Source organism: Puma concolor, chromosome D3, assembly GCF_028749965.1.
Source record: "Puma concolor isolate L17-30 chromosome D3, mPumCon1.1.hap2, whole genome shotgun sequence".
In the NCBI taxonomy this organism is placed as follows: Eukaryota; Metazoa; Chordata; class Mammalia; order Carnivora; family Felidae; genus Puma; species Puma concolor.
This window is the reverse complement of record NC_141678.1, coordinates 16,728,792-16,753,723: the sequence shown is the minus strand read 5'-3', so window position 1 is coordinate 16,753,723 and position 24,932 is coordinate 16,728,792. Positions and strand designations below refer to the sequence as shown.

General features: G+C 41.7%; 1 protein-coding gene and 1 pseudogene across 1 annotated transcript in view; one reads left to right on the top strand and one right to left on the bottom strand.

Moving 5' to 3' along the window:
- The window catches only part of RNF10 (ring finger protein 10), a 34,666-nt gene extending 11,571 nt beyond the window's left edge, over nt 1-23,095 (bottom strand). Inside the window, exons 1-6 of the mRNA XM_086681858.1 lie at nt 22,788-23,095; nt 11,181-11,377; nt 5,767-5,966; nt 4,732-4,822; nt 3,300-3,484; nt 3,084-3,220 (exon numbers count right to left, since the gene is read on the bottom strand). Coding sequence (XP_086537984.1) covers nt 3,084-3,220; nt 3,300-3,484; nt 4,732-4,822; nt 5,767-5,966; nt 11,181-11,377; nt 22,788-22,944 — 967 coding nt within the window. The 5' untranslated portion in view covers nt 22,945-23,095. The remainder of the gene's footprint in view (nt 1-3,083; nt 3,221-3,299; nt 3,485-4,731; nt 4,823-5,766; nt 5,967-11,180; nt 11,378-22,787) is intronic.
- Nucleotides 23,089-24,901, top strand: LOC112870287 (small ribosomal subunit protein eS7 pseudogene; annotated as a pseudogene).
- Nucleotides 24,902-24,932: the final 31 nt, after the last annotated feature.

The window sequence follows — 24,932 nt, the reverse complement described above, 5'->3', positions numbered from 1 at the left end:
GAAAACCAAAGACGCAGTAAAAATGTTTTAGCCAAACTATTGATTACCCTATCGTCTATAATACAAAAAAATGCTACATCAACCAGTTAAGTCCAATAATAAAGAAACAGTTAAATGACATGATGGCATATTCATTAAAGAGAATTTTGCAGACATTAAAAATGGTTTTCTGGGGCACATGGCTGACTCAGTTGGAAGAGCATGCGACTCCTGATCTCGGGGTTGTGAGTTCGAGCCCCATGATGGGTGTAGAGATATTTGAAATAAAACAAAACAAAAAAACAAAACAAAACAGGGGTGCCTGGCTGGCTCAGTCTGTTAGGCATCTGACTTCAGCTCAGGTCATGATCTCGTGGTTCGTGGGTTTAAGCCCACATCAGGCTCTGTTCTGACGGCTCTGAGCCTGAAGCCTGCTTCGGATTCTGTGTCTCCCTCTCTCTGTCCCTCCCCAACTCACACTCTGTCTCTCTCAAAAATGAATGTTAAAAAGAAAAAAAAAAAAGTTTATTTAATGGGGCACCTGGCTGGCTCAGTTGGTTAAGCATCCGACTTTGGCTCACATCACGATCTCACAATTCTTGGGTTCGAGCCCCACGTCGGGCTCTGTGCTGACAGCTCAGAGCCTGGAGCCTACTTCAGATTCTGTGTTTCCTTCTCTCTCTCTCTGCCCCTCCCCAACTTGTGCTCTCTCTCAAAAATAAATAAACTAAAAAAAACTTTTTAATAAAAAAAATTTAAAGATAAAAAAATAAGCTTTAAAAATTTTTAAATAAAAATGGTTTTGTGAGATGACATTTAGCGACATGTAGAAATACCTACATTACATGAATATAAAGCAGATACCAAAAACTAGAAAATTTAATCCCAATCTTGCAAAAATATACATGAGTAGAAAAATAATCTACAACTTTGGGATATCTCTGAGTAAAAGGACGATGGATGATTTGTTTCCTTTACTTCCCTCCCCCATATTTTCTGTACTTTTTAAAAACTTTAGGACAATGTTAACTTTTGGGAAACTCTTGAAATGCCCTGTTTTCCCACCCTCCGATCCTAGTATCTGCCCAGAGATAACCATTTACAAATTGTGATACGTATTTGCCAAATCTTTTTCTATACATTTATAAATCCATAATCACTTAAGAAAACAAAGGTTTTTCCATAAATGATAAACTTTAAGTTGTTCTGTGTTTTTCATCCAACCTGTATTAAATTCTTTCAAAACATTAATACAGAGGGGTGCCTGGGTGGCTCAGTTGGTTGAGTGTCCGATTTCGGCTCAGGTCATGATCTCACGGTTCCTTGGGTTCAAGCCCCGTGTCAGACCCTGTGCTGACATCTCAGAGCCTGGAGCCTGCTTCAGATTCTGTGTTTCCCTCTCTCTCTCTCTGCCCGCCCCCCCCCCATTCGTGCTCTTTCAAAAATAAATAAATGTTAAAAAAAACTTTTTTATATGTTAATACAGAGATCCTATTTTTACCTTCTGTATTGTGTTCCACAGCATAACAAACACTGAGTGAGTTCCTTATGGAACGTTTATTTAGCTTATTGACAGCTTCTATTACATTGTAACAAAAATTCCTTATACGTATTCCTTGGTGCATATAATTTCTTTATATTAAGTACAAAAGCTGGACCAAAGGTTGTGCATATTTTAACGTTTTTATTTATTTTTGGGACAGAGAGAGACAGAGCATGAACGGGGGAGGGACAGAGAGAGAGGGAGACACAGAATCGGAAATAGGCTCCAGGCTCCGAGCCATCCGCCCAGAGCCTGACGCGGGGCTCGAACTCACAGACCGTGAGATCGTGACCTGGCTGAAGCCGGACGCTTAACCGACTGCGCCACCCAGGCGCCCCAGGTTGTGCATATTTTAAATACTACCAAATTGCGCCCCCCCAAAAGCTGTATTGACTTACATTGCCACCCTGTATACAGTATTCGTTTTCCTACCCCTGCCAAAAACCTGGTGCTTCTAATGTCTTTTTTTTTTTTTTTTTTTTTTTGCGTCAATCTGATAGGGATTTTGATTTGCATCACTCTTAGCAAAGTTAAACCTAATTCTTGGGAAGTTATTCTAGTATCCTCTTCTGGGAAATACTTTCATATGCTTAGCCCATTCTTCTACTGGACTGTTAATCTAACTTATAGAACACGTGTATATTCCAGACATTAATCTTTAGTTTTAAATGTGTAAATCTACCCCTAGTTAATCACCTACTGACTTTAAGGAATCTTGTCAGATTTCATTCTTATAAAATCAAGTGTTGGGGCGCCTGGGTGGCGCAGTCGGTTAAGCGTCCGACTTCAACCAGGTCACGATCTCGCGGTCCGTGAGTTCGAGCCCCGCATCAGGCTCTGGGCTGATGGCTCAGAGCCTGGAGCCTGTTTCCGATTCTGTGTCTCCCTCTCTCTCTGCCCCTCCCCCGTTCATGCTCTGTCTCTCTCTGTCCCAAAAATAAATAAACTTTGAAAAAAAAAAAAAATTTAAAATCAAGTGTATCTGTCTTTTCTTTTCTAGGATCTACAGTTTCAGCCTGGTTCAAAAACCCATCCCTATCTGAGGATTTACAGAGATACTATCCTATATGTTCTCTTAAGAGTTTTAGATTTTTTAAAGTTTAGGGGCGCCTAGATGGCTCAGCCAGTTAAGTGTCTGACTCTTGACTTCGGCTCAGGTCATGATCTCATGGTTTGAGATTGAGCCCAGCATCGCACTCTGCTGACAGCACACAGCAGGCTTGGGAGTCTCTCCCTCCCTGTGTGTCTTCTACTAGACTACTGAGTTCCTTGACAACAAGTGGCCAGTCTGGCTGACTGTGGAATCCTCAAGGCTGGGCACAATGCCAGGCACTAGTTCAACAAAATTAAAAATTAAAAAATACATAACTAAACCACACCTGAAACCAAGAGTTAAACCACTCTCTGTAAACTCCCCTCTAACCTACTAGAATCCTAAAACTGACCTGCAAATGATAGAAATGGCTTGCCCAAAGGCTCAAATTTTGATAGTAAATAGATATATCTGATAGCCTTAAAAGATGTACCCAAGATTATTACCCCCTAAATTAACAGAACTCACCTCCTAGATGAATAGGATGGTCTACATTCATCCATTTGGATTTGGGCAAGGCCAACAACACCCCTTTCTCCCTCTTCATCAGCTGCATTGTAATAGTGTCACCAACAACATACTGACGTGACTCGGTGGCAACAACACTGTAACATGGACATTTAGATGTAAAAGAGCAAGAAGTTAGCAGACTGGGGTGTAACCTAGTAAATGTCTCCTTCTCACCTCTTGAGATCCTTCTTATGCACAGAACTGTAACAGATGGGACATTTACTCCAGGTCTTCTCACTCAGTGAAAGGTAGTGCAGAATGCATGCCCAGCAGAAGATGTGTCCACAACGGGTTATCTTGGCTGCAGTAGGTGGATATAGGCATATTGGGCAAGATGGCACTTCATGGCTACAAATGCGCTGCAACAAAAGGGCACCACGAGTTACACTGCTTTCAAAGTGACATGGGATTGTCAAAATTAAAGCCTCTCCTCTCCCACCCCCATCCCTGAACATCTCTACTCAACACATCTTCACAGAATTGTTCAAAATGCAAGTATATAATAACACTTTAAGTGAATCGTTAAGGAAATCACAATAATGGTTTAATAACTACATAACAAGTACTTTAGAGGTTCCACAAAGGAAAAAGGAACAGAAATCAATATATAATCCCATTTATAAAAAGAAACTTTATACGTACACGTACACAAAGGCTTATAAAAGGTCGAAAAGTAATGTGCCAATAATCTCCAATAGAGAAGTCTATCAGACCTACACTTTATATGCATCTCTATTTTTTTTTTTAACCAATAAATATAGAACTTAGGTTTCATAGGCCTTGTCATTCTCTGATGTTTTTATCAATTTTCATAGTTAATGAGTAGCCAGGCTTGGAGACCCAGCACTTTGAAAAGTATTGTATGGGGTGCCTGGGTGGCTCAGTCAAACATCCAACTCTTGATTTATGCTCAGGTCACGGTCTCACAGTCGTGGGATCGAGCTCCATGTCAGGCCCACTGACATGATCAAGCTCCCTTCAGGCTTCATGCCAGGCATGGAGCCTGCTTAGGATTCTCTCTCTCCCTCTGCCCCACCCCCACTCAGGCTCACTTGTGTTCTCAAAAAAAAAAAAAAAAAAAAAAATTTACATCCCTATAACCTAAGAGCAGCAAAGGAATACCCAGAACTCATTACTTCAACAGAAAACAAAATGCAGCAGTGGCTTAGACAGTAGTGTACCTGGTGGCTCACTCACCTGCCACAAGACTGAGGCCTAATTTGATATTGATTACTATAAATGGCTACCGATGAAGCCATGTTCATGCAATGAGCCCACCCTAGGTCAGGAAGGTAACCAGAGTGCCTCATGTATTTCTCTGGTTATTTCTTCCCAGGAGAAAGGAGGTCGTAGATAGAACTGCTTTGACGAGACAGAACCTTTGATGAGAGCCCTCCAACTCCCCAATCCTGCAGGCTAGTGCCAATTAGCACAAAATGAACTCCAGGAAAAACCAGGACTCATCTCTGGGGGACTTATCTCTACAGTGAGGTCATGCAGAAAAAAGGTATCAAGTGATACCAGCCAACAGCTGCTGTGTCACCATGGTTCCTTTCCTTAGTTCTCTCTCCCACTAACAGTTTATAAGCTTAGCCGAGCTACTCACCACTTGTTCCACAAAGTCCCAGTTGACTAAGGTATCAGGATCAGCAAAATGAACTGTGTAGTCTTGGTCTTCAGACACCACAAATTGGCAGCTGGAAACAGGGAAGAGGACAGGGAAAAGGCAGACTCTCAGAAGCCACCAACAAGCCCTCAGCAGAAACTCATTACTCCTTCACTTAGAAATCAAATACAGGCCATTAGCAGCCATGGTTTGTGAAGCACTGAACTAGGACTTCAGCCTCAGTTCTGAGCCCCAGCTCTGGAGGGAATCCAAAGACTTGCCAAGTAGGAGTCTAAATCCATGAACTCTGTTTCTTCTGCTTCCAAGCCTAGCCAAGGCCCTGCAGGCCTCCCCTGAGCTAAAATTAACCCAGACTGCGGCTCTATCAATCAGCAGGAAGCCAGATCTCCTCCCTCCCTCTGAGAAACCATGGCACACAGCTAGTCTTCAAGGAAGCAGAAAGACTGTTCTTGCTCAGTCATTTGATTACCAATTTATATAAAGTACTAACCAATTACTTCAGTCTAGATCCAAGGTCAAATCTTACATTGTAACTAATGACACACAAAAGGAAATAAAAGGGAATCAGTATTTGAGCAAACGTATGCCATGCCAAACACTCCAACCCATCATCCAATTCTCCTTTAAGTAATCCTCCTCCTTTATAGGGAGAAGCTGAATCTCACCTTGGCTAAATAAATTACCCAAGATTGAAGGTCAAAATAAATTCAAATGTGGGTCCAATTCCAAAACAAATACTTTTACTACCTCATTATGACACTAAAGCATTATTTAATTTTAGCATTAATCAATGTATTTATTTAAGCATTATATTCTTTTAAGCACCAAGAACATCCACTTGAAAAGCTGGTTTTCGACACCTGCACTGCCCCCCAAAAAGAGAGACGAGGAAAAGAACCAGATCAACTCCCTTTCTGCCTCTCTCCCATAGCAGTTTAAAAGAAGCTTCTTCTCAGCACCAAGAACCACCCAGAGGCTCAACTGCACTTTCCTCCCAAGAGTAGACATACTCACTTGGCCTGTAAAAAGAGTTCCTTGTTAAAAGGCTTATGCCCCCATTTGTTCCTCTTTCCCCAGCTGCCATGTCCACTGCCTTCAAAGTGACCCGCCTGGCCACGGGGTTCAAAAGTGAAATTCAACAAGTGGTTCAGATTGATCTTCTTCGGACCAGAGAACTGGGCAGGGCTAAACTCTGCCCGTTGAGCCTCTGCTACCTAGAGAGAATAAGAATGAATCAGAGTATTTCAGAATAGAATGACACTGATTGATAGCAGAAACCAGCACAACCCTCCTTCTACATGGTTTAAAATATTAACTAAATGAAATACAGCTTAAAGTAAACAATCTTCCTAGGAAAGGGGAATACAAAAGTCTACCTAAGATCTGGATGGGAACAGAAAGGGGGACAAGAGCCTTTACCATATAATTACTTAAACTGTTTAGGCTGCCCCGCTAAATGGCAATTAACTATTTATTAAATGACTAAACCCAACATGAAGTCGTCTAGCTACTGGGAAGCACAATGATTTACTTACTGGATTAATTTTTTGACAATCCCATAGGACTCCTAGACCTTCACTCTTGTTAGCTATTTGTTCTCTGGTTTGTTTCTGGCAAAAACAAGTCTGTGGAACTATACTCTGGAGGCGGCTTGCAAGCAGCTGCTAACTGCCACGGGCTTCAGAATCCTGCCAGAGACCTCCCGTCTAAGACACACACTGCTATTCATTGTTAATTAAAACTGACAGAATTAGAACATGTAGGCAGACTACCTCTGTGTCCAGAAATAAACCCAATCAGCAGAGGAGAAATACCACTGCACATAAAGATAGAAAAAATCACGTTGGGGCTTTTTAACATTTCCAAATTGAAGTGGAAAGTACTTATAAGTCAGCCAGTGCATTTTCTAATCCCAATTTATAATTTAATGTCATAAGCACTTTGCCATGTGAGTCATATTAACACATAGTCGCTTTAAATGGCTATATACCATTATGTCATATAGGTATACTATAATGCCCTTGTGTCAGACACAGACTGTTAGTAGCTTGTCCACTGTAATAAAATAATGTTATGATAAACACATTTTGGGATAGATCTTTGTGCACAAATATTTGGTCACCTATCATGGTTTCTTTTGAATGTACAGTAGGAATTACTGGGTCAAAGGAAATACAAATTTAAGGCTTTTGCGGCTTAGTCATATTTAGAAATTAGTAAGCAGCACCCGCACAGACATCATAAAGAAGCTAAAGAGTACAAAAAGGGATATGGTGAAAGATACATTCCATCCCAGAGACAACAAATATGACTTGCGATACCCTATGCATATAGACCACAGCATATGACCCTTATGATTAAATACAGTGGCAAAACATACAATTAAACAATTTCCTTTCATTTCAACAATAGATCCTGGGAGACAACCCCCCCACACACTGTTCATGTAACTCACCACAGGAAGCTCACCACTTCCAGGTCATCCCTTGCCTCTTATCCCCTGGAAAATCATCTCCATGGGACTGCTGTCCTCTCATCAGTCTTCCACTCCCAATGCCCCCAAATTAGATAAGAGCTTGTGCTCACTCAACAAAATCCTCCACATCCTCAACCTTCTATTGTCCCACTATTATCCTAGCTGCCACTACCACTCTCTCTGATACTGCCCATCACAACTCCTGATTATCCTTCCAACACTGACCTCTCATTTCCTTGACCCCCCCTCTCTCCTCCAATTAGCTTGTCCTCTACTTCAGGAATCCAATCCCCATAGACATACCATCTGGAGCTGTGCCATCCTTTACAGCAACCACTACTAGCCAAATGTGGCCAATGCCACATCATGAAATACCATTTTAGCTATATTGGGTAAAAACATTAAAATTAATTTCACCGTTTTCCTTTTTGAATGTGGCAACTAGAAAAAAAATTTTTTTTTTTTTTTAAACATTTATTCACTCCTGAAAGAGAGAGACATAGTGCGAATGGGGAAGGGGCAGAGAGAGAGGGAGACACAGAATCCGACGCAGGCTCCAGGCTCCAAGCTGCGAGCACGGAGCCCAATGCGGGGCTCGAACTCACGGACCACAAGATCATGACCTGAGCCGAAGTCAGCTGCTTAACCAACTGAGCCACCCAGGCGCCCCTAGAAAATTTTAAATTATATATGTGGCCTGCATTTCTACTGGACAGCACTGCTCTATAATCTAGACCATAAGGGTAACAACCACACATCTCCCACCATCATAATTTTGAGCACCCAACATTCAAGCAGCAACTCCCTCCTTTCCCAGCTTGTTCCCTTCAGTCCTGATTCCAACAATTCTTTACCCCTACTGGGATCTCCAAACCAGTGATCCAACCCATCTCTTCATTTTCTTTCCTTACTTGACCTAAAGCCTATGGTCCACAACCCCTTTCTTTCTCTCTGTCATCTGTACTCACCTAGCAGGACCTTCCCCTAATTAATCTATGTATTTCCACACCAGCACCAGACAGTTACACACAAGAACACAACCACACCACACTGACCAGTCTCACTGAAGCAGCCCTACCACAACCCTGTTACCTTTCTGTACCCACTTAACTCCCAGTCACCCAGACAATGCCATTCTGCAAGGCTTCCAAGGCTCCCCTCTCAGCTCACCTTCCATATTTCAGAAACAATAAGAACAATCAGAAGAGAATTCCTATGTCCTCCTACCAGTACTCTGCCTTCTTCTGGTTACTGAGGATGAACTGGCAAAGCTCCTATTTAAGCCAACTCCTCCACTTGTACAGTAGGATCACAACTCCTCAAGGACACTGTTACAGTAATTCTCGCCCTTTCCTCTGCATGTCTGCCCCCTAACAAGACAATCCCATTAGCAGAGATATGCTGTATTCTTCTTTTGAATCTCTTTAACTTTAAAATCTCTCGACTTCAGGGGCGCCTGGGTGGCTCACTTGGTTGGGCTTCCGACTTCGGCTCAGGTCATGATCTTGCGGCTTATGAGTTCGAGCCCCGTGTCGGGCTCTGTGCTGACAGCTCAGAGCCTGTGGCCTGCCTCAGATTCTGTGTCTCCCTATCACTCTGTCCTAACCCACTCCCATTCTGTCTAAAAAAAAAAAAAAAAAAAATTCTCGACTTCACATTCCCTCAAGCTACTGCCTCACCTCTCCACTCCCCTTTAGAGCAAAGCCCCTAAAAAGTACTGTCTGAACTTGATGTTTCTTCCTCCCATCCTTCCATTCTCTGAAGCTATCCTATCTGGTTTTTGTCCTCACCACTCCACCAAAGCAGCTCAAAGCCAACAGCCTATATTCACATGATCAAATCTACTAGTCCACTTTCAGTCTTAATCTTCTGCAGCCTATCAGTAGAGGGCAAAACTGACCACTTTCTCCAAATGGCTTTCAGTTCTCTTCCTCCCATTTTGCTGGTGCCTCATGATCCTGACTCGGACCTCAGTCCTTGAATCTATTCCCTTTCTGCAGCACTGACCTAGTTCCATAGCTGCAAACACCAAATGTATGCAGATGGCTCTCTAGCCTGGGTCTCCTCCTTGAACTCCAGATTCCATTAACTGTCTATCTCTACTTAGAGATCTAGTAGGCATCTCCACACAAATAGCATATTTCCAAAATGAAGTTCTTTATCTCAACTCTCCTTCCCTCCCCACCACCCCCAAACTTTCTACTTCTCTTGAAATCTTCCCCACTTCAGCATACAGTACCTGAACTGAGCTCCCACTGAAAACATTTTTTTTCGAAGTCATTCATTTCTCTGCTCAGACCCCACAACTAACATATTAAACAATCCTGTTGGCTCTATCTTCAAACATCACCCCAATGTGTATGCCACTCACCACTATCACTGTTTCAAAGCTTCCATCACTCTCACCAGAAATACCTTAACAGCCTCCTAACTAGCCTCCTGGTTCCACTCTCTCCTTTAAAACTCCCAACTCAGATTACAGAACTTCCCTTCTTAAACCCCCAATAGCTTCCCATCTTTCTCAACCAAATCCAAAATCCCGCAAGGCCCAACACGATCTGACCCTTCTTGTCTGTTCTTTGGCTTCATTCTCTACTCCTCCACTCATGGTAGCCTACATGTTTGACCTCAAACAAACCAAAAGTATTACCACCTCTGGTTCCTTGCACTTGTGCACTTGTTATTCCTTCTCGCCAAGACATCCTCCTCAAAACTGTATGGTGTGTTCCCTTGCTTCGTTCAGAACTCTACTCAGAATTCACTTCCTCAGAATAAGTAGCCTTCCTTCGTCACCCTCCAAAACTGTACTCTTTGTTACTCTCTATCCCTTTAATTCTCTCAATCTACTTTTTGTTAATTCAATAAGCACTTACCTTTGGATTTATTATATAATCGACACCTGAACAATACAGGCATTAGCAGCATTGATCCCCTGGCGCAACTGAAAATACACGTATAACTTTTGACTCCCCAAAACACTTAACTGCTAATAACCTGTTGACTGGAAGCCTCACCAATAACAGTTAACACATGTTTTATGTTATATATATTACAAAGTATATTTTTACAATAAAGCTGGAGAAAAGAAAATGTTATTTAAGAAAATTTTTAAAAAAACACATTTATGACACTGTATTTATATTAAGAAAAAAAAGTCCACATAAGTGGCCCAATGCAGTTCAAACCTGTATTGTTCAAGGGTCAACTGTGTAATGGTCTATTTTCTCTGTAAACTAAAATATAAGTTACAATGTTCTACTCAGTATTGTATGCCAAACTCCTATGTGGTATTTGATGCACAGTAGGAGAGGACAAAATTTTTGGTGAATGAATTCTTCCATGAGTACATTAAATCTGCTTTATTTTGTAATAGTTACATAGTACGAAACACTCAAACAGGAGGATAATTCATCTAACCAATGCCTTGTTAATTTAGGTTGTTTCCTAGATTCTGCAACTACAAACAATGCAACAGTGAACTCCTTTGTACAGAAGTCTTTATGTACTTCCAAAAGGATATCTAAGAAACGCCTAAAATCAGTACCTAGGACTAAGGATATAGCATCTTACAGTTTGCTATAGATACTACAGAGCAAATGTCATTAATTAAAGTCATTGTATTACTTAAATATTCAAGAGGCACCTCTAATTCAAGAGTGATAATAAAAGGTACCATCTATAGTATCTAGGGTACATTTATAGTATCTTGCTATAATTTCTCACAACCCATGATGATGATGTCTTCTTCCTCCAAAGAAATTTTCACAGCTTTCAAGAAAAGAAAGGAGGCAAAGTTCCAAACCTAGTTAATCCTCAACTACTCAAGACTGCTTTGGTTATTTACTCTTTCACCTCTTTCTCCCCTCCTCCCCAACTACTGATAAACTGGGAGGCAGGGGAATCAGAGCTCATGTTTCTTGTGTTCTAGAAAGGACATTCCTAAATTCCATACCTCATCGCGTCTTCCACCATTAAAAGAAGAGCTAAAGACTTTGCTGCTGCCGCCGCCCCTCTGTGGAGGCATCTTGTTAAAAGTTTTGCTTTTCTGTGAATTGGAGCGACGGGACTGGTTGCTAAAATTTTCATTTTTGGGATAGGAAGGTTCACGTTTGCGATTAAAACGCTTGGATCCACTTGAGTTCTTTCCATCTGAAAGCAAGAAATGTAAAGAATTAGTTAAGAAATGACCCATAGGAGTGCCTGGGTGGCTCAGTCAGTTGAGCATCTGACTCAGCTCAGGTCATGATTTCACAATTTGTGAAATCAAGCTCCACATCGGGCTCTGTGCTAACAGGGTGGAGACTGCTTGGGATTCCCTCTCCCCCGAAGGAAGGAAGGAAGGAAGGAAGGAAGGAAGGAAGGAAGGAAGGAAGGAAGGAAGGAAGGAAGGAAAGAAGTGAAGGAAGGAAGGAAGGAAGGAAGGAAGGAAGGAAGGAAGGAAGGAAGGAAGGAAGGAAGGAAGGAAACATAGGGGATCCTGGGTGGCTCAGTCAGAAGAGCATGTGACTCTTGATCTCGGGATCCTAAGTTCAAGCTACACATCGAGCCCAACGTGGGGCTCGAACCCACAAACCGCGAGATCATGACCTGAGCGGAAACTGGCTGCTTAACTTACTGAGGCAACCAGGTGCCCCTTACTTTTGTTTTTTAAATGATGAAGCCTAAACTGTCCCTCCTTCAGGAGGGATACAAATGCAGGTCAAACCACCCAAATAGTTCACAGTATCTCTTTTTTGCGCAACTTAACCACTGCTCTTATAAAAGTCCATTTAGGGGCGCCTGGGTGGTGCAGTCGGTTAAGTGTCCGACTTCAGCCAGGTCACGATCTCGCGGTCCGTGGGTTTGAGCCCCGCGTCGGGCTCTGGGCTGATGGCTCAGAGCCTGGAGCCTGTTTCCGATTCTGTGTCTCCCTCTCTCTCTGCCCCTCCCCCGTTCATGCTGTGTCTCTCTCTGTCCCAAAAATAAATAAACGTTGAAAAAAATAATAATAATTAAAAAAATAAATAAATAAATAAATAAATAAAAGTCCATTTAGATGAAATGATAGAAAAGGGAACAGCCTGGGGCACCTGGCTAGCTCTGTCTGTACAGCATGCAACTCTTGATCTGGGGGTCATGATTTCGAGCCCTACTTGGGTGTTGAGCCTACTTAAAAAATTTTTTTTTAATTTTTTTTAACGTTTATTTATTTTTGAGACAGAGAGAGACAGAGCATAAACAGGGGAGGAGCAGAGAGAGAGGGAGACACAGAATCTGAAACGGGCTCCAGGCTCTGAGCTGTCAGCACAGAGGCCGACGCGGGGCTCGAACTCACAGACCGTGAGATCATGACCTGAGCCGAAGTCGGACGCTTAACCGACCAAGCCACCCAGGCACCCCTTAAAATTTTTTAAAAAGAACAGCCTATCTGTACTAGGGGAAAATATTTCATCTGAAAGTAGGATAGAAGATATTACTCTCCGGGCGCATGGGTGGCTCAGTTAAGTGCCGACTCTCGGGTTCAGCTCAGGTAACGATCGCATGATTTCATGAATTCAAGCCCCACACTGGGCTCTGTACTGACAGTATGGAGCCTGCTTGGGATTCTCTCTCTACCCCTCCCCTGCTGACGTTGTCTCTGACTCTCTCAAAAAACTAAATAAACTTAAAGAAATTAAAAAAAAAAAATTCTCCTTATTCTCCTTAAATTACTATAACACAGCTAGATTCTATAGTGCAACGCCTAGGCCTCAGCAGATATATTCAAGAGGCATAACAGCAAAGCAGTATTTACATATGTTCTAGAGGTCAAACTGAGAAGCCATTAAATTGACAAAAGAAGTTGAGCTCTAAGAGCATATTAGATCAGCATAAATTATGTCCTTTTAAAAAATATTTCTTGCTTTTTTTCCTCCAGTTGTAAGAACGTATGTTTGATTTTGAAATTTGGAAGAATAGGGGCGCCCGGGTGGCTCACTTGGTTAAGCAGCCGACTTCAGCTCAGGTCATGATCTCTCAGTCTGTGAGTTCCAGCCCCGCGTCAGGCTCTGTGCTGACAGGTCAGAGCCTGGAGCCCGTTTCAGATTCTGTGTCTCCCTCCCTCTGACCCTCCCCCGTTCATGCTCTGTCTCTCTCTGTCTCAAAAATAAATAAACGTTAAAAAAAAAAATTTTTTTTTTAAATGAAATTTGGAAGAATAAATTTGCCACTAGGCATAGAATACCAACTTATAAACAGTGCATAATTTCCTTTTACTCTCTATTTTTGTATACTTGCCACGTCTCCCACAAAATGACAGACACACGGGATATACTGTCTTCTATTACTCCATGAGCATTTTCACACATTTCTACCTCTAGTCTTCAAAAGCATGATTAATGGCTGCACTATCATATACTTACAGTATAACATAACCAATCTCCACTGCTGTACATTTAGGTGGTTTCTAGTTTTTTGCTAGTTAGCCTCTTTATACAGACACCTGTATGATTATGTCAAATTCTCATTGTGAAATCAGCAGGTTAAGTATGATCAGCATTACCTTTTACACATCCTCAAGTTGCTTTCTAGAACCATTATACCTATTCATTTATATTCTAACAACACTGTAACAGAGAACATCTAGGTCACTGCAATGTTGACAAAATAGAGTTGAATACACTTTATTAAACTGAAGGGTCAAAATTATTTGTTTTAAATTTGACTTTCTCTGATGAGTACCAACACATACTTTCCCAGTCTGCTAACCATTTGTATTTTGTGTAAAGAGCACTTGTTTGTATTCTTTGCCCATTTTTTCTATTCAGGTGCTGAACTACATAGATTATTTTGTCCCAAGTTGAACAAAGATTCCTGACCAGACACATCTAACATGTGCCAAAATTTACTGGCTTTAAAAAAAAAAAAAATGGTAAAATGAAACCTATCTGAGAACCATATACACCTAAATAACTAAAGGTCCCCAAATTAGTCTTTGGACAAAAAAAACTACTTTATCTTTCTTGTCCCTTTGCCCATTCCATGTTGTCTTTTTTTTTTTTTCCTCAGAATAAAATTTATTTAAAAAAGATTTCCATCCTGTTTTAGATTTGTCTATTCACTCCATGTTGTTTTATTTCAATATGGAAATTTGACCAAATCAAATCTGCATACTAATTTAATGGCTTTAAGCAGAAACTTAGAATGAAAGTTGGGGAACTTTTAATGAAGAAACTGATTAGGCTTACTTTAAGAGGGTGATAGTTTACAAAGCCAAGAGGATTCTACCATGAGCCTCAGAAACTACAAAGTTTCCCCACCCAAATATAGCTTAATCCTGCATGTTAAAAATATATAACTCAGGGCACCTGGGTGGCTCAGTCGGTTGGGCGTCCGACTTCGGCTCAGGTCATGATCTCACATTCTGTGAGTTCAAGCCCCACATCGGGCTCTGGGCTGACAGCTCAGAGCCTGAAGTCTTCTTCGGATTCTGTGTCTCCCTCTCTCTCTGCCCCTCTCCTGCTTGTGCTGTCTGTCTCTCTCTCAAAAATAAACACTAAAAACAATTTAAAAAATAAAAAAATACACACATAAATAAATAATAAAAAGATATAATTCACAGAAAAATAAAGAGAGAGACAAACCAAGAAACAGACTCTTAACTATAAAGAACAAACTCACAGCTACCAGAGGGGAGGTGGGTGAGGAGATGGGTGAAAGAACTGAAGGATTAAAGAGTACATTTATCATGATGAGCACTAAGTAATGTACAGAATTGTTGAATCACTATATTGTACACCTGAAACTACTATAACACTGTATGTTAACTATACAGAATTAAAATTAAAAACTTAATTAAAAAAAATTTTTTTAGGGGCACCTGGCTGGCCCAGTCAGTACAGCATGCGAGTCCTGTTCTCAGGGTCATGAGTTTCAGTCCCATGTTGGGTGTGGAGCCTACTAAAAAAAAAAAAAAACAAAAAAAACTTCTATGTGAGGACTGTTTTTAAAACTTTTTAACATTTCCATTATTAGGTTTCATAACCTAATGAAAATATTTTTTATTTTAATTTTTTTTTTTTTTTAATACTTGTTTTTGAGAGAGAGCAGGCAAGCCAGAGAGCAGAGAGAGGGGAGGACAGAGAATCCCAAGCAGGTTCCACATTGACAGCAGAGAGCCTGATGCAGGGCTCAAACTCATGAACCTGAGATCATGACCTGAGCTGAAGTCTTGACACTCAACCGACTGAGCCACCCAGGTGACCTGGAAATAAATTTTCATTATGAAACACTGGATATCACATCTGTTACTACATCACAAAAAGGTCCATAATGTCCCCCCAGATATGTAAAAAAGGTCATTTATTAAGCTTTCTTTATATCAAATATCTTTCAATGAGCACTGACCATCACAAAGCATATTAGTACAACTGTTATTCTCAATAAAATTTATAAAACACACATATATAAACAAAACTCATAGAAACATGTCTGGAAAGGCAACACAGCAGTCTGTTAATGACCATTAATTAACTTTGGGAAATGGAGCTTCATTTTTACCTAATCGAGTGGTTCTCAATCCTGCCAGCTTCAATACCTCAAATGAGCTTTTAAGGGATTCCTATGCTCGGGCCTCACCCTCTAAGATTCTGACTTTTAAGTATACAAAAAGTTCTGTACACTTATTGTCTGGGTAATTTTTTAAAGTATTAAATGCCAGGGCGCCTGGGTGGCTCAGTAAGTTGAGCGTCCAACTTCGGCTCAGGTCATGATCTCACAGTTCGTGGGTTAGAGCCCCACATCAAGCTCTGGGCTGACCAGCTTGCTCAGAGCCTGGAGCCTGCTTCGGATTCTGTCTCTCTCTGCCCCTCTCCTGCTCACACTTTGTCTCACTCTGTTTCTCAAAAATAAATGTAAAAAAAAATTTTTTTTAAACTATTAAATGCCTAAAAATTATTTGTAGGTAAGATGACTAGCTTATTTTATAGGAAGCTAAATAAATCCAAGGTGGTGTGTATCCTCAAAGAAAAAAAGAAAACGTGAGCTAACAAATCAAAGTCCAAATTTTGAAAGCAACCACTTCACCATGGTTTGTCACCACCATGGGATAAATGAGAGGTAAGCCATCCTCTCCAAACCTGACCAAACCACAATCCAGGAAGCGAGCTAATAAGTCACGTGAGATGGCAGTAATGCCAACAGAGAACAGATGGTCAGAGAAACACTGCAAAGCTAGGTTTATTCCTCCCAGTTACCTTTAAATCCCAATTAGGGAAAGTGACCAGAGTTTAATCTGAAACTAGAATTTAAGAACTATACTTTTACCTACTAATCCAGTTAGCAACAGCTATTGTCAAACACAGCATCTCTGAGAAATTTTTTCTTACCTATGGAGTTAGTTGATAATAAGATTTCAAATAAACAGAAAATTCAGACGGATTGAGTCCAAGCTAACTTTACCATGAGAACAAATGAGGAGGCTCTATGAAAACAGGCATAAATGGAGAACACATTTTCCCCAAACCTCATTACCTAAGACTGTTTCAGATGATACTGCATTTGACTCTAATACTTTCAAGACAAGCACCTAATAGATTCCACAGATTTAGGTAGAGCCAGATTCTACACTTCAACGGCTCAAGAAAGTAAGCTGGCCCTCAGCAGGTGGTTTTCATTTCTTCATTTATTACCACACACACAAGGAAACAGTTTCATCATGCTTACAGAAATGCTCTCTGATGGACAGTGAACTGCCCATTTCTAAAACAGATTACAACAACCGACCACATATGGATCTACAATTTTAGTTATTAAAATCAACCCCCTCGGGGCACCTGGGTGGCTCAGTCGGTTGGGCGTCTGACTTCGGCTCAGGGCATGATCTCACATTCTGTGGGTTCGAGCCCCATGTCAGGCTCTGTGCTGACAGCTCAGAGCCTGGAGCCTGCTTTGGATTCTGTGTCTCCTTCTCTTTCTGCCTCTCCCTTGCTCATGCTCTGTCTCTCTCTGTCTCTCAAAAATATATAAACATTAAAAAAAATTTTTTTGTTTTAAATACAAAAAAAAAAATTTTGTTTAATTTTTTTAACGTTTATTTATTTTTTTAATTTTTTTTTCAACGTTTATTTATTTTTGGGACAGAGAGAGACAGCATGAACGGGGGAGGGGCAGAGAGAGAGGGAGACACAGAATTGGAAACAGGCTCCAGGCTCTGAGCCATCCGCCCAGAGCCTGACGCGGGGCTCGAACTCACGGACCGCGAGATTGTGACCTGACTGAAGTCAGACGCTTAACCGACTGTGCCACCCAGGCGCCCCAAACGTTTATTTATTTTTGAAGGAGAACAGAGCATGAGCGGGGGAGGGGCAGAGAGGGAGGGAGGCACAGAATCCAAAGGAAGCTCCAGGCTCTGAGCTGTCAGCACAGAGCCCGAAACGGGGCTCGAACCCACACACCGTGAGATCATGACCTGAGCCGAAGTCGGACGCTCAAACCGGCTGAGCCACCCAGGGCCCCCCCCTCAAATTTTTTTTTAAAATCAACTCCCTCACCTTGTCTTCCACTTGCCTAATGGTAAGAAGTTACAGAATTTAAAGTGAGAGGCTGGCTCTTATCTCTAGACCCAGGCAACAGGCAACTAAAGATTGAAAGTACAGACAGGCCTGTGACCGAGAGATAAAATTCAGAGTACTGTTTTGGGGATGGCTTGTAGATAACTTGCCAGCATACACATGTGAATAACATGGGGGTGGAATCTGTCCTCCTTTCTCTCAAAGGAGATAGCAATAAGATGATTTGCTTCAGATTTTAAAAAGCATACAAAAAAGTCAAGTTCCTGGGAGAAACATTCTCAGTTTCAAGTTTTAGTTTCCAAGTGGTGGTTCTTAATCCTGGCTGCACAAAAAAAATCACTGGCAGAGACTTTTAAAACTATGGATGCCAGGGCCCAAGAACCCAACCCAGATCGAAAGAATCAGAAAGAATCCTTAAGGAAGAGCTCCATACATCTCCATTTTTAAAAAAGATCCTCAGGAGGGGCACTTAGGTAGCTCAGTCAGTTAAGCATCTGACTCCATCTCAGCTCAGGTCTTGATCTCAGGGTCATGAGTTCAAGCCTGGCATTGGGCTCCACACTGGGAGTGGAGCCTACTTAAAAAAAAAAAAAAAAAGTTCCTCAGGAGATTCTAATGCACAGCCAGAGCTGAGAACAACTGCCCGAGAACTACTGTCAAGATACATTCCAAAATGGACAAGACCACTAGTTAAATGGCTCAAATCCAGGGGCGCCTGGGTGGTGCAGTCGGTTAAGCGTCCGACTTCAGCCAGGTCACGATCTCGCGGTCCGTGAGTTCGAGCCCCGAGTCAGGCTCTGGGCTGATGGCTCGGAGCCTGGAGCCTGTTTCCGATTCTGTGTCTCCCTCTCTCTCTGCCCCTCCCCCGTTCATGCTCTGTCTCTCTCTGTCCCAAAAATAAAAAAATTAAAAAACGTTAAAAAAAAAAAAAGGCTCAAATCCAGAACTCAGGATCCCAGAGTCAACAAGAGACTTGAAAACTTACTCCAGTGTCTCAGTTATTCCACATTTCCCTAACAGAAAGGTCTTTACGAAATAACAGTAAATATATCTCAATGTCTTCCCTCCATTACCAAATTACAGACCATAAATTTTCCACTTCAATAATTTGGCATCATCAACATTTCTAGCTCTAGTTCTAACAGGTGGCACAACCTAGGTCAGAATACCAACCAGGAAGTTTCTGCTGCTGATTCATGCTGTAATCACAAGCAAGTTGCTTACCCATCATTCAGAGTGGTTGACAAGCACCTCTGGAGGGGCAACATACGGCCTTACTATAGAAACACGGACAACAAATTGAATTCAGCTGAAATTAGTAATTCTGAGTGAAAGGAAGAAAGTGGTATCAAGAATGACACGTGCCAAGTTACCTGTCTGCTAAGTTAATTTATACAAAGGGTAACTTATAAATATTGCCTAGGACTTCTTAAGAATTCACTTGAACCAATCACTCTAACCCCTTTAAAGCCTGGGTTTTCTTGTCTGTGAAATCGGGCTTATCTCTAGGGTGCCTCATTGGGTCATGAAGATTAAGAAAAAACTGTAAAATGCCTACCACAGTGGTTGGCACAAAGCTGCCATTATTATTTGGAAGCCTATTATTAATAAATCTAAATCATTCCTGTCAAAGAGCACCCACCAGACTCCCAACAAAGCCATATAAACCAAGGACTCCAGCCAACAGGCCCGGAAATTCTTGCAACTTCTCTAAGTGGTTTTTATTAAAGGCTTCAAGTCACCTCAATTTTCAAAGCCATCAAAACCTCCAGGTCCATTTACAGCCCAGAAGCATTCTTCAAGGCAGATTACCACTAGTAACCTGGCCCCTGGTACCGGAATAAGAGGAAGTGTGTCAGGACAGCACTTCATATCACCAACCTCAAAATAACTGCTTCATAATACCTGACCTTCCCTTAACCTCCATGGTAGTACCATCCCCCACCCAGAGGAATGGGGCAAGAGCTTGGTTCTGGGCCAGGGTCCATTGTTTGTCCATGAACAGCCTACTCTCTTGCCTCTTATTACTTTCTTTGCTCTTTCTAAATGACTTTCCCTAAACCCAAACACACCTTTCTCCTCTGGATTATATTCTGGGCTATTCACTGTAAATGTTCTTAGAACTGCATCTTAGCCCTACTGGAACAAAGCTAGAGGAAAATATCCAAGGAAAGGAATGTTATGTGAATGTCTGAAGCAATTAGCCAAGGCAAAGGAACTGCGGTATGCCACTCTGGCCAAAAAGATCAATTAAATCCCAGGAGCCAAATTCACCTATTTCCTGTGTGCATGAAGAGGAAACTTAAGCCAACTGCAGGAACAAAGACTCAAGTATATTAAACAAGTAGATAGGAAGCAAATGACCATTTATGACATGCAGTTTAGAAAATAGAACAGATTTTTTTTTCATATGTGAGGTAGGGTGAGAGGAAAGAGAAATTAAATATTTAAAATCTGAGCAACCCTTGTTCTTGTTACTTTCACAAAAGAAAGTTGTCTTTTCACCTTACCCTCCATTTCCTTTCTTCAACTCAGTCCTTTCAACAACTTCCAGCAAAATCAAGTATGAAGTATTGAGTCAGCTTTTGAAATACTACAGAAACCTTTTATGGAATTATGCTGAATTTGAGTCCACTGTTTTGCTAGAACAATGATCTAGAATCACTATATAAGAGGTCCTGAATGATATCTGTCATGGCAGCATTGATCTTTGCTGTAATGTTAAGGTAGCATATGCTAACCCTCAGTTCAACCTTAAAAGCCAATATCCAGAGTTTCCTAAACTATTTTCAATCTCTACCCACTCTGCCTTTGATTTGTTCTTAAATGCATGCCATGGATTATGGCTAATGAACTTTTTATTTAGCTACAAACCTATCCTTCCTTTTCGCTAAGGAAACATACATAGCAGTAGCCAGAATGGCAGACACTGGCAATGGCAAGCTTTCTAACAAACATATTAAAAACTACTGTTACCAGAGGCACCTTGTGTATTTTACAAAACCTAGCAAAAATCCTTTATAAGAGCTTTTATTTCCTTCCTCAGAAGCTTTCAATTAAGAAGGTAAACAAATGCTTTTAAGAGTATTTTATAGTATTTAACTGTTTAAAAAAATCACTTTAGTCAGAATGAACCCAACAATAAGTATTCTATACAAGTCTATCTGAAACCTTAACACTGACAAATATTTTCTTGGTCAAATTACAACAGAATTTTATATCATCCTGTTGGATAATCAGAGTTAGGTCTACTAATCAACATTCAAAGGACAAAATGAGTAAATGCCTTAAATACCTCAGTTTCCTTGTTTGGATTGTCACCAACTTTCACTACTGCCTCATTACAGAATAAACTGAAGGCATTTATTGCAACAGATTCATGACTGCATGTTAGTGGCTTAAACAGGAGCCCCAGAAAAACTACTTGAGAATTCAGATAGCTAGAAAATCACAATCTTTAACTTTACAACTGGGAATTGAGTGCAAAAGTAAAGTTCTTTATCAACTACACTGAGAACTATTCAGACTACACTAAACCAGTAGTTCCAACACCAGCCAAGAGGCCTGGCTACCCTCTCTCTCTAGAGGGATCTGTGATAAAGCTACACATGTACAAAACCCCAAAATTAATCTACATAATACTGCCTGAAAGACCACACTAATCCCTGCTTAGGTATTTAAAGCATTCGTTTATTATCGAGACACCTGGCCTCCACCCGGAATTCTATAAGCAATTTCTAGAAGTCCTCAGCATACCAGGTAAACAAGTTTGCTCTATCCAGTAGATCAGCTCTGAACTCAAGTCAGCCTTACAGTTTTTTAATCTTAAAAAGTTTTAAACTGGAACTCTACATCTGGGACTCCAAATGTTCCCCTGTCTACCACATATCCCCACTCCCACCAAAAACATCTTCCTATTACTGCTAATAACATTATAGCATGAAATAGCAGAGACTAGTACACGGACTTTGAAGTAACATGGAGAACATTCCACTCGACTCTGCCAATTCCTAAACTCTTGGCTTCTCAGCTTTTTCCTTCTTTAGAGATGAACAATTCCACTTTGCTGGACAGGTTAATAACTGGAGTATGGATAAGAGATGTACAAACCTAAGCCAGTACCTGGCACATGGTGAGCCCTCAATAAATGATAACTATTATCATGACGGTCATAATTTAATAATGAGAGGCAGGACTACAAAAATGACAAAATCTTCCCTGTAAAAGGACACACTCTAGTGTGTTAGCACTAGAGTGTTAGCACTCCACTAACACAAGGAAATAGGCATGATGTGTGTTTGGTGCATAATAGCTGTCAGATACTCTTCCAAGCTCTTAGCTCATTTGTTTTCTGAGATAATTTACTTAATTCTGATTATCTCCACCTTTACAAAAAAGGAAATTCAGACACTCAAGGTCTGGCAAATCTAAAAAAACTGAATCACAGCTACTGCTCGTAACCACAACTCCACACTGAACAAAACCATTCAAGGATGACTCCTCTTCAACAGAGGGATGGATCTTGGGCCAGGTTATTAAACATGAAATTTGAGTTTCAAAAGTCCTTGGGCCCCACCCTCCCCTGTTTAAACTTGAACACTATCCAAGGCTAATTCAACATTAAAGGGTAAAACAACTTAGTGGTTTAGGAGTGTGGACTGGTGAGTCAGACAAAGCAGGTTTTAAGTAAGGCCTGCTGTGAGACACATACTAGCTGGGTGACCTTACCTTTTGTGAACCTCAGTTTCCTCATCCGCAAAATGGGGATAAAAGTAGCACTTAGTCCACCAATCTCTTCCTTCCGAGTAGTAAAGCAAGGATAATGCAAGGATTCACATAAACCACGCTGTACAGTATTCTTAGTGTTAATTTTTAAATAATGGGAGCTATAGGAAACGGGAGTAAGGGAAGAATGACAGTGGAAAGCGGAGCTGTACCTGGGTGACCCAGACACCAGAGCGAGGATCCTCCCCAGCCTTCGGGACAGACACCCCCACCCCCCGCCCACCGCCCTGGGAGCCCGCCCTTACCACTCTTGGGTTTAGACTCGCCGGCCGGCCCCGCCGAGGCGGAGCGGGGCGGCTGTTGCCCTTTGCTGCTGCCCGAAGAGGCGGAGGAGCTGCTGGAGCCGCTGTTCTTGTCCATGTCGGAAGCGGTGGCGGCGGCGTTGGGGGAGCTCTGCGGCATCAACGGGGGCCTCGGCGGCGGCGGCGGTCGGAGCGGAGCGGGCGCGGCGGGGACCCAGGCTCATGGCGTTCGGGGCCGGCGGGGGTCGGCGGCGGCAGCGGTTCTCGGCCTTCATGGCGACATTTTTCCCTGTTTCCTTCCTCGGCTTCTCAAACTGGAAAGAGAAGCAGCGGACGGGGCTGTCGAGCCCGGCGGCAGCGGCGGCAGTGACAGAGAAGGAGGAGGCCGGGGCTCGGAGGTCCGGGCCGGGCCTGGCGGGGCGGAGGCTACGGGGGAAGGGGAGTCGAGGGAAGGTGTGCGAGCCCCGCCGGCCGGCCGGACACGCTCTCCCGCCGCGGGGCAGGGGAGAGGGCTGGCTGTCTTGGTGTCGGGGACCGGTGTCTCCGACACAGCGACCGACACTCGCCTCTGGGCCGAGGCCGAGGTGCTCCGGGAATGGCGACGAGTCGCCAAACAGCATCTCGAAGAACCCGGATGGACTATATATATAATGGCGATGTGGGAGTGAAGCCCTCTGGGAAATGTAGTTTTCTGTCTACATCCGGGCCCAGTGATTCTACCCCCTCCCCCCTTCCCCCCTCCCGAAAAGATGATGGGACTTGTAGTTCAGGTTTTAGCTTTAGAACGCTAAGAATGTGTATAATAATATGCACTACTAATAACGAATCCAAACATTCGAATACCTGTGAAATCCTTTTATTTACTCATTATTTAATTTGTAGTTCTTATTCTAGTATTAATATCAATTTATTCATGGTCCTTATTTTACCTAATAATAATAATAATGACAAAACCTTACATGTAATATCATTTTACAACACTTCATACAAAATTTCATTTCATTGTTAACAAGTCATTTATTAATATAAGTCATTGTTAATATTACATTTCATTGTTAATAACATTATGAGTGCTTGTCATTAACAGGCATTGCACTGTGGGTAATATGAATCATCACACTTAATCCTCACATTAACGCAAATATAAAGACAAGGAAACTGGCTTAAAAAGCTTCCATCGATTACCCACGATCACACGGCTAATAAATGATGTTCTCAACTACCTATGAGATAAGCGGTTCTCTATTTTACAGATATGGACACTGCGACTCAGAAAATCTTGTCACATCCATCTGTACTTTGGAAAATTATAGATGATTCCTTCCAACCATAGCAGTGAGATTCGAAGGATCACATACAAACATCATTAAAGAGATGAACAAATAATTTTTCAGACTAACCTCAACTAGTTAGAAACCTATTATACGCCCGGCACTGTGCTGAGCACAAGGAATGCCAAAATATATTCATATTGAGGTCTTTAATATATTCACAGTTTCCTAAGTGAATTAAGCAAATAAGAAACTACAGTGGCTAGGCCAGTGCTCATCAAGGGCAAGGCCATGTTCAGTTCGCACGTAAATATCATGAAGCCGAATGGCTATGGATGAGTCCAGCACCTTCGAGGCTCTATTTGAGCTGCAGATGAACACGTGTTCAAGGCCCAGCTAAGGGAGCCAAATGTAACAACAGCCAAGAAAACTTAAGTTAGTGGTGGTCAGAAAGCTATTATAATCTTTGTTTGCATTCCTCAACTTAAATCTTTCCAGAAAATCCAAGTCCAGCTAGTAAGTAAACTGGAGAAAAAGTTCAGTGGGAAGTATGATATCTTTATTGCCCAGAGTTGCCTGAGCCAACTCAAAAAACGCTGTACAAAAAATAAGCAAGCGTTCCACACTCTGGCAGCTGTGCACGATGCAATCCTGGAGAGCTTAGTCTTCCCAAGTAAAATTGTGCACAAGAGAGTCCACATGAAACTGGATGGCAGCCAGCTCATAAAGGTTCATTTGGATAAAGCATAGCAGAACAATGTGGAACACAAAGGTAAAACTTTTCCCGTCTATAACAAGCTCACTGGCAAGGATGTTAATTTTGAATTCCCCAAGTTTCACTTGTAAACAAAACTAACTGAAAAACATATCATTCACA